The sequence below is a fragment of the Penaeus vannamei genome, chromosome 41 (genome assembly GCF_042767895.1).
Source record: "Penaeus vannamei isolate JL-2024 chromosome 41, ASM4276789v1, whole genome shotgun sequence".
Lineage (NCBI taxonomy): Eukaryota > Metazoa > Arthropoda > Malacostraca > Decapoda > Penaeidae > Penaeus > Penaeus vannamei.
The window spans coordinates 10928597-10938762 of NC_091589.1; the positions used below are offsets into that span (position 1 = coordinate 10928597).

Here is a 10166-nt window from a genome sequence, read left to right on the forward strand (position 1 = left end):
TCTCGCACTCTCTCGTTCGCTCCTTCGAAGGACATGCTGGGATTGGCGCTGTTGTCGTTGTGCGCCGTCGGGTGGGCGTCCGCCGCGCCCCGCGACGAGGATCTGCGCGCCAGCGTCGTCTTCAACCAGCTGGCGATCGCCCAGCTGCTCGACAACGTCAGCAACATCTCTCGTGGTGAGGCTTTCAATCATTTTGATGTTTATTTCTGGTTCGTTTTCATTTATTATCATCTTTACTCTTTTGTTGTTTACTTTAGAGACTATAGTGATGGCAAAGCCTCGCTCACTCAGTGCCACCCGCATTGCACCTGCTGTTGCTCAGAAAGCCCCTTGCCTTAACGCCGTCTATCGCGGGGAATTAACTCGTTTCTTCCTGCCAAGGTGACGCCGCAGTGACGACGCAGCTGGCGCAGTTATCCCGCAGCCACACAGCGCAGACGCAGCAGCTGAGTGAAGGTAAGCAAAGTCCACTGCGCCGACGTATCCTTAGATGAATAATATTGGATGAGTTGATGCTGTCAATTCTGTTGAAGGTTGCCGACCTCTCCCGAAGTAAATAGAGAGGTGGTTTCTATTCTGTGATTTTACTTGATTTCTCATGCATTTTATCCAGTGTTTTCTTTGTTCCACTCTGAGCAGGCAGATTACTTTGATCTATGAAGAAATGTGAAAGCTTTTCTTTAATGTTATATCTATCATTCGGAACTAATCATATTTCGGCAATTATCCTCTATATTCGGTAAAATATCTCAACGCATGCACAGACGAAAGCACATTCATTCAGGCGAGACACAGGCACCGACGCAGACCGACACACAGACGAACGCAAGCACATTCGAACAAGCAGACGCAACGAAAGCCCGCTCTCAGACTGCGACACAAGCACGTCGATGACAATTTGTTCTTTATTTCCTGCTACATTAAAGACTTTATTGGTCATTAATAAGAATACTGATACTATAATCTCCCCCCCCCCCTTGCAGGCCTCGCTCGGGTGACATCCAGTGTCGACCTCCTCTCCCAAGCTCTGACGTCACACCTGCGGCAGGATGACGTCATCAACCGAGGTGAGTCGCCCGGGTCAAAATAACTCACTTGACACACGCAAGCACGCTCGCGGACACATATACAGACATACACGCAAATATGCAAGCATGATACACATAAGTCTCAAATGCAGTTTAATATTCTTACACAGGAACAGATGAATTAATATAATTTAGAAGCAACGACAACAACAAAACACACACATGCGTGTTTAAGAGCACGGTCAGTCACCAGCATAAGTACAATCTTTAAACACAAATACTTAAATTACTGTAGTCTCATTCGGAATGAAAGTTTTCGATCTGGTTCCTGCTGTGACACACAGACATATATATCTATGTGAGTGTGTGTGTGTGTATGTCCGCATGATTATATATAAACACAAATATATAAATATATGTGCGTGTATATATATATATATATATATATATATATATATATATATATATATATATATATATATATATATATATGTATGTTTATATGAGCATGTATATATATATCATATATATGTTCATGTGTGTATATGCATGTGTGTTTCCATGCATGTATGTATATATACACACATATATATATGTGTGTGAGTGTGTGCGCAGAACAACATGAAGTGCTTTAACAAGCATTAAATTTACGTGCTCCGTAAGAAAAGCTTTTAATTTATGATGAAAGTTTAATTTTTCCACAGATACTTTCATGCCAAGCGACTTTGTGGAAAAGGTGAAAGCACAAGAGAACGAACTGCAAGAACTGTTGCAAAGGAATAACCAAACTGCAGCCGTCATTCAACAGCTGGAAGGACAGAGTCTGCAACTTCAGAATGAGGTCGACCTCAGACGCCAAGAGGCCCAGCAGAAGGAGGACTCGATTGGGCAACTCAAAGCCAGCATTCGGAGAGTGAAAGATGACACCCTGCAGCTTTTGGCCAAAGGCAGCGACACAGAAGCAGAAAAGGCCTCCCTTCAGGCAAAAACACAAGCACTGAAGGACCAAGTGGCGGCGGAGAAAGCACTGCGACCTCAGAAACAGGCAACCAAGTCCCAGTTAGACCAACAAGTGGCAGAGTTAGAAAGCCACAGCAAGGAGATCCGGCAGCAAATGGCCCGGCTGGACCAGGAACTCGAGCAGCTTGAGCAGAGAAAGGCCACGGCCGAAGGGGAGAAAAGGGCTCAGCTGGAAAGGAACGCCGACTTGAAGGAAGCCAAGGAGGATGCACTGGCAGCAGAGACCAGGATCCAGACAGGGATTGATCAGCTGACTGGAAGGATCCGCAGTCTAGAAGCTGAAAACAAAGTGTTGGAAGGACAAAAGAAAAAGAAAGAAGATGCGCTTGTTGCTCTTCGAGCGTCACTGGCATCTAAGAATGTTCAGAAAGAAGATGCAGACGGAAGACTGTCAGATATACGGGAAGCATTCGAATATGAATGTCTCTATTAGCAGGAAGTTTGTGGATTGTACAGTACGCACAGGACCAAGAAATGTTGTGTGGGTATACCGAATGCCACAATTTGTTCATGGAGGTGACAGTGAAGTGACTGAAGTGCAAAGTTCTTGATAATGATTATTTAAGGTGTTCAGCATCGAATGAAAGCATCGGGTATCAAGGCACTGAAAGAACTCTATGACAATTTATCGCATACATTTACTTTAATACAGTGATAATGTTTTATATATATATATATATATATATATATATATATATATATATATATCAATTGCTGTGTGACTAAGGATTAGTATGTAGGATTGACATTCAACGCAATGCTGTTTGCTTTTTCTTGCCGATTTGCCTATGTCTGTTATTTTCTATTTTGATATGGTACAAGAAAGTATGGAAGACGATGAGTTCAAGCTTCGAACTGAAAGGACAACAGTGCTATGCAGGTTTGTAGATGTCTGAACAAATTTCTCCTCTCAACAGAGATCCGCAGCTGCACAAACATCAGTGAAGCTCTGCAAGCAAGGACCGGCCTCAACGACAACCAAATCCAGGAACAGCAAGAAGCGAGCGCCCAGCTGGAAGCAAAGCGCAAGCAGATGGAGGAGAGAATCCGCCAGGCAGGGACCACCAAGCAACAGTTGCAAGATCAGCTCCTCCAACTGCAGACGGAGGAGCTGCAACTGAAAAATGAGGAAGTGCAGGCCAAGACAGAGAACCTTGAAGCCAAGTCCGCACTCCAGAAAGCAGAAGGAGAGAAAGCCCAACTGAACAACGAGATCAGTCTGCTTATGCAAGAACTCCACCTTGCCAAGGAACAGAACAAGCAAATTGAAACGCAGATTTCTTCCGCTAGACAAAAGGTTACACAGTCCACCAGAACTAAGAACGAATTGACACAGGGTAAAGATACAAAAGCAGCTATGAAAAGCTCCTTCTCCCAAAATCTAAAGGAAGAAGAGACTCTAATCAAACGGCTCTCTGATGAGAATAGTCGTCTCGAAGAGGACATTGAAAATACCAGAGGATCAGGCGAGAATCTCACAAAGACTAAGGCAGAGTTGGAGCAAAAAGTGAATGCACTGAACATTCAGAAGGGAGAGTTAGAGAAGGGAATACAGCGTGCTGGGGAATCGGAGAAGTCGGTACAGGCTTCTATTAGGAGAGTAGGCCAGCAGATTCAGAAAATTGAATCTGAGATTAGGGACATGGAAAAGTGGTTTTGTTAGCGATATTGACCTCTTGTTCCAAGATCTTGAATATTCAGAAAAAATAAACTGTTACATTATATTTGTGCCATAGTTGTACGAAGACATTACTTCTAATAAACTTTACTAAAGACATTTAGACTTTGACATACCCTATATATAGATAATGTGAATGATAAGTACCATCAAATAGACAAAAAAAAAGTGCCATGTTGGCCTATTTATGATGTCTGAAGAGTTTAATCAGGGATGGGATATTTGCTAATAGCCTATAGATAATCATGAAATGTGATGTGATAATCAGATTCAGTGATGCTTACCACAATAAGTAGATGGAGTTGAAGAATTTTTTTTTTTTTTGTTATATATAACTGTTCTGGTATATCTGTGGTAAGAGGTTTCTGAACCCCTTATGGCAAGGTAACCCACCAAATGGCAAGCACTTGTAGTAAACAGAATATTTATGAATTAATGGTTTTCTTTGTAGGTTTAACAGTCATGGGTGTTTTTTTTTCTCTCTCTCACAGAAAGGAATGTGAGATTTCAAAAAATATATACATGTGGGATGAGTGATGCATTTTATTGATACAGATACATGACTAAGCTAAGTCCTAACAACCAACCATGATAAGATGTAAAGAGTTGCATGTAGAGGCAGAGAAAGAGACAAATGGACAGTGTGTTAAGGAAAATCATATTGTTAAACAAAATCAGTGAATACAATGACAGGACTAAAATATCACAAATAAACAAAGTATTAGCTAATGAACCATACCAAAACTGTGAGAAAATAGCCACACTGAGATCTGAAATAAAAATAAAAATATTACATTATTTGTACAGTTCTTGAGGTATAAACAATATCTATAAATCTAAGATATAATTTGCCCCTTAAAATTAATATAGATGCACAATAGCACTAATTCCCAAAATAAAAATAATCATATCACTTTTCATGTCACACAGTGGTAAGGCAAGTACATTACAAATGAAGGATGGCTAATCATGTTACCTGATGAGTCGTCAACTTGCCGAACTATAAACAAGAATATTTTTACGAAAATAAACACTAACATTTTACATAGATATTGTACAATTGATATGGAAATAGGAATATTACACAAGTTAGTTGCTTATCCAAACTCCATAGAACATTAAAATATTGAAAATTATGTGCACCGAATCACAACAAAATGCTGGTTCTTACCAAAACATGGCGTCCCTCTCTCGGAAACAATAAAACAAATATGTACATGATATATTAAGAGAAAATTTCGAATTTCAAATAAATGCACATACTTATCTATATATCTGCCTATTATTTACTGATTGTTAGATGACATTGTTAGATGAATACGTCTCGAGTTTCGTGATCTTTTATGATTTTATCATAAAAAATTACTGTTTGTAAGTGAAAGAAATCACCATGAAGGGGACCGTCTAATGTTTTTTCGCCTTTTTTCGCCCGTCTTGCCGAAATTGGGTTAAATGCATTTCCGAGGAGTTTTGGGCCCCCGATTCTCGCCTGAAAATTTCAAGGCCCGGCCTCTGTTTATCAGGTGGTGGCAGCCCTTCTCGATGTCGACCGAAATATTATTTTTTGCATATTACCTCAGAAAATCGGTAATTATGTCGTAATGATTAGAATAATAGTAATTTTTAAAATCTGACAAGTGTCCAATAAACAATAATGAAAAAAGTCACACAAATAAATAAACATGATGTGCCACTCATATGATTAATCTTATTTTATTCATTTCATCATATATAGTTAGTTTGATCTATGAGCAAAATATTTCGAAAATGCAAACCTCCCTCACCACCAAAGGGAGGGTAGGATTGCTAGATGATCAGAATCACCACCAAAATTTAGGGAATATTAGTTTGGCTAAGACATACCTTAGGTAAACAATATATTAAAATCTGTTCATAACCTTTTGAGTTGGAAAAAAAATCCTAGATCCGAACTTTGGTCCACATCAATAAATATAAATATAAATGGGGTACACGAAAAGTATCTATATGTGCTTACATACCTTATATACATTTTTTTTACACCACCCTGTTCTTGTATTGTCTTTCCACAGTAGTCTGAGTGTGAAAATTGGCTATATGGTCCCGTAGAGTTAAACACCAGTGATCTGCAGATGCAAAGTCACGTGTGTCATGGTCCACGACGCCCGGCCGCGCTGAGGAAAGGACGCGTATGATACCCGTCCGACTGGAGAACGAGCATACATATACATATATATATCTATATACGCATATTTATGTATATATATATAAGCGTGTTTGTATGTCTTTGTGTTTGAGTGTGTGTGTGTTTGCATGAATATATATATCTATGTAAATATATGTATTTATATATATACATATATACACACACACATGTATATATATATATATATATATATATATATATATATATATATATATATATATATGTGTGTGTGTGTGTGTGTGTGTGTGTGTGTGTGTGTGTGTGTGTGTCCTGGCGTGCGCATGTGTGCACATTTGCATCCCTGCCAAGAACCGGGATTCCCGAGTCCTCCGTCACCCGGTGTCGCCGCCGTGTTCGAGGAGCCTCAGCAGCAGCCTGGGTCGGCGAGGTCGACCTTGTTTAACTTGAGTGCGAGCTTCCCTCTCGCTTCTTCTTCTTGATAGTCGTAGATGGGAAATGCACTGAGGGAAGACATGAAAATATGACAGACGCCGAAGTAGCGAAATTTAGACAAATAGAAAACAAAGTAATAGTAAGAGAAAACTAGTTAACTGAATGAAAACCTGAAAAAAAAAATATGACAGAATGGTAAACACTTGCAACACGCCCCCCTAGATAAAGTTTCAGGATGCCTGTAAACATTAAGTCGGAGGCACAGGGATGCCACTGAGGGTTTTCCCTGCACAAGCCTCCGCAGGGACCCATGCCCCCGCTCCCTGCCTTTATAAGTAGCCGCAGCAACCTCAAGCCTTCACTCCCTCGCGCCGCTCCGTCAGGAACTTCAGGAACTCTCGCACTCTCTCGTTCGCTCCTTCGAAGGACATGCTGGGATTGACGCTGTTGTCGTTGTGCGCCGTCGGGTGGGCGGCCGCCGCGCCCCACGACGAGGATCTGCGAACCAGCGTCGTCTTCAACCAGCTGGCGATCGCCCAGCTGCTCGACAACGTCAGCAACATCTCTCGTGGTGAGGCTTTCTATCATTTTGATGTTTATTTCTGGTTCGTTTTCAGTCATAATTATCACTTTTTTTGTTGTTGTTCATTAAGATACTTTAATGATGGCAAAGCCTCGCTCACACAGTGCCACCCGCATTGCACCTGCTGTTGCTCAGAAAGCCCCTTGCCTTAACGCCGTCTGTCGCGGGGAATTAACTCGTTTCTTCCTGCCAAGGTGACGCCGCAGTGACGACGCAGTTGGCGCAGTTATCCCGCAGCCACACAGCGCAGACGCAGCAGCTGAGTGAAGGTAAGCAAAGTCCACTGCGCCGACGTATCCTAAGATGAATGATATTGGATGAGTTGATGTTGTCAATTCTGTTGAAAGTTGCCATCTCCCGAAGAATTAAAGATACTGTAACGATAGTAGACAAACACATAGCGCGGAAAGATGGTTTCTCTTCTCTGATTTTACTTGATTACTCATGTATTCTATTCATTGTTTTCATTTTCCCGTCTGAGAAAGGATGTTACTTTGATTCCCAGTAAAACCTTTAGTTTATTTAAATTTAATTGATACATCGTGCAGACCTAATCGCATATCGACAATTATCCTCTATTTTTGGTAAAATATCTCTACGCATGCACATACGAAAGCACATTCCCTCAGACGAGGCACAGCACCGACACACGAACGAATTCAAGCCCATTCGCACGGGCAGACGCACAAAACGCACACTCAGATTACAACACAGCTACGCTGATGTCACTTTCCTCTTTGTTTCTTTTTTCATTAAGAGACTTCATTCCTCCGAAATAGGAATTCTGAAGGTATTATGCCCCCCCCCCCCCTGCAGGCCTCGATCGAGTGACATCCAGCCTTGAAATCCTCTCCCAGGCACTGACGTCACACCTGCAGCAGGATGACGTCATCAACCGAGGTGAGTCGCCCTGGTCAAAATAACTCACTTGACACACGTAAGACCACACGCGGACACAGGCATGATACAGACATACACGCAAATATAAAAGCATGTTACACATAGTCTCAAATACAGTTCAATATTCTTACACAGGTCAGCAGCAACAACAGCAACAAACCACACACGGTGCATAAGAGCATGTTTAGTCACCAGTGTAAGTACAATCTCTAAACATGAATACTTTAATTGCTGTAGTCTCAGTCGGAATGAAAGAGATTTTCGATCTGGTTCCTGCTGTGACACACACACACACATATATATTTATGTTTGTGTGTGTATATGTATGTGTCCGTGTGTGCGTGTCTATATATAAACACAAATATGTAAATATGTGTATGTATATATATATGTATATATTTATATTTGCATGTATATGTATATATATATATATATATATTTTTTTTTTATTTGGATGTGTATATATATATGTATATATATGAAACGTATCCATGTTGACAAATGTAGAAAAGGTATGAATGAGACTGGATATCTTCACAATACAAGAGATGTTTTTGACCGGTTTCGATTACGTCTTCATCAGAAATACATACGATTTATGTATTATGTATGTATTTCTGATGAAGACGTAATCGAAACCGGTCAAAAACATCTCCTGTATTGTGAAGATATCCAGTCTCATTCATACCTTTTCTACATGTATATATATATATATATATATATATATATATATATATATATATATATATATATATATATATATATATATATATTTGCATGTATATGTATGTATATATTTATATTTGCATGTATATATATGTATATATTTATATTTGCATGTATATATATATATATATATATATATATATATATTTATATTTGCATGTATATATATCATATATTTGTTCATATGTGTGTATGTACGTGGGTGTGTACATGCATGTATGTATATATACACACACACACACACACACACACACACATATATATATATATATATATATATATATATATATATATATATATAACATATATATACATATCTATATGTATGTGTGTGCAGAACAACAAGCAATAGATTTGTGTGCATCGTAGGAAAAGCTTTTAATTTATGATGAAAGTATAATTTTTCCACAGGTACTTTCATGCCAAGCGACTTTGTGGAAAAGGTGAAAGCACAAGAGAACGAACTGCAAGAACTGTTGCAAAGGAATAACCAAACTGCAGCCGTCATTCAACAGCTGGAAGGACAGAGCCTACAACTTCAGAATGAGGTCGACCTCAGACGCCAAGAGGCCCAGCAGAAGGAGGACTCGATTGGGCAACTGAAAGCCAGCATTCGGAGAGTGAAAGATGACACCCTGCAGCTTTTGGCCAAAGGCAGCGACACAGAAGCAGAAAAGGCCTCCCTTCAGGCAAAAACACAAGCACTGAAGGACCAGGTGGCGGCGGAGAAAGCACTGCGACCTCAGAAACAGGCAACCAAGTCCCAGTTAGACCAACAAGTGGCAGAGTTAGAAAGCAACAGCAAGGAGATCCGGCAGCAAATGGCCCGGCTGGACCAGGAACTCGAGCAGCTTGAGCAGAGAAAGGCCACGGCCGAAGGGGAGAAAAGGGCTCAGCTGGGAAGGAACGCCGACTTGAAGGAAGCCAAGGAGGATGCACTGGCAGCAGAGACCAGGATCCAGACAGGGATTGATCAGCTGACTGGAAGGATCCGCAGTCTAGAAGCTGAAAACAAAGTGTTGGAAGGACAAAAGAAAAAGAAAGAAGATGCGCTTGGTGCTCTTCGAGCGTCTTTGGCATCTCTAAACACTAAGAAAATAAAAGCAGACATAGACCTGTTAGAAATAGATGAAGTATTCGATCCTTCTTGTTAATATTAGCTCGAAGATAGTTGGTGGATTGTACAGAATATTCCTAGATCCTACAGGATCTAGGAATATTGTGTAGGTACATTGTCACAATTTGTTCATGGAGGTGACAGTGAAGTGCAGTAAGGGATAAGGGCAGTGGGTATAGGGGAAAAGTTTATAACGGTGACATTGAAGTGACTACGAAGTGCAGAGTTCTTAATAATGATTATGTAAAGTATTCAGAATCGAATATAAGCATTGGGTATCTGAAGCACTGTAAGAACTCTATGATCCTTTATCGTATACATTTAATACAGTGATCTTGTATTTTATGCATATATATAAACCATATTATCCACCACTACTGTGTGACTAAGCATTAGTATGTAGGGTTGACATTTTACGCAATGGTGTTTGCTGTTTCTTTCCGATTTGCCTATGTCTGTTATTTTCTATCTCGATATGGTACAAGAAAGTAAATATGACAAGCTCAATCTTCGAACTGAAAGGCCAACTTGGGGCT

General features: G+C 40.2%; 2 protein-coding genes across 3 annotated transcripts in view; both read left to right on the forward strand.

The window, feature by feature from the left end:
- Positions 1-3825, forward strand: part of LOC113825871 (tropomyosin Cha f 1.0101) — a 3997-nt gene extending 172 nt beyond the window's left edge. Inside the window, exons 1-4 of one of the 2 annotated variants that reach the window (XM_027378706.2) lie at positions 1-175; positions 382-456; positions 984-1067; positions 2966-3825. The exon at positions 1-175 is cut by the window's left edge and continues 172 nt beyond it. In XM_027378706.2, coding sequence (XP_027234507.2) covers positions 34-175; positions 382-456; positions 984-1067; positions 2966-3711 — 1047 coding nt within the window. In that variant the 5' untranslated portion in view covers positions 1-33 and the 3' untranslated portion in view covers positions 3712-3825. Of the gene's footprint in view, positions 176-381; positions 457-983; positions 1068-1732 lie in introns of both variants that reach the window. The other variant, XM_070117721.1, reaches the window with a different exon arrangement.
- Positions 3826-6594: 2769 nt separating this feature from the next.
- On the forward strand, positions 6595-10160 carry LOC138860400 (tropomyosin-like). Its single transcript, XM_070117891.1, has 4 exons — positions 6595-6875; positions 7082-7156; positions 7704-7787; positions 8925-10160. Exons 1-4 carry the CDS (start codon positions 6734-6736, stop codon positions 9665-9667), a joined length of 1044 nt encoding a protein of 347 aa, XP_069973992.1. The 5' UTR covers positions 6595-6733; the 3' UTR covers positions 9668-10160.
- Positions 10161-10166: the final 6 nt, after the last annotated feature.

Bases quoted from the DNA above. Each gene is read 5' to 3' on its own strand.
- LOC138860400 (XM_070117891.1), top strand. From the start codon at position 6,734: ATGCTGGGATTGACGCTGTTGTCGTTGTGCGCCGTCGGGTGGGCGGCC. The intron at 6,876-7,081 runs GTGAGGCTTTCT...CTTCCTGCCAAG, and splicing joins CGTCAGCAACATCTCTCGTG to GTGACGCCGCAGTGACGACG. The intron at 7,788-8,924 runs GTGAGTCGCCCT...ATTTTTCCACAG, and splicing joins GGATGACGTCATCAACCGAG to GTACTTTCATGCCAAGCGAC.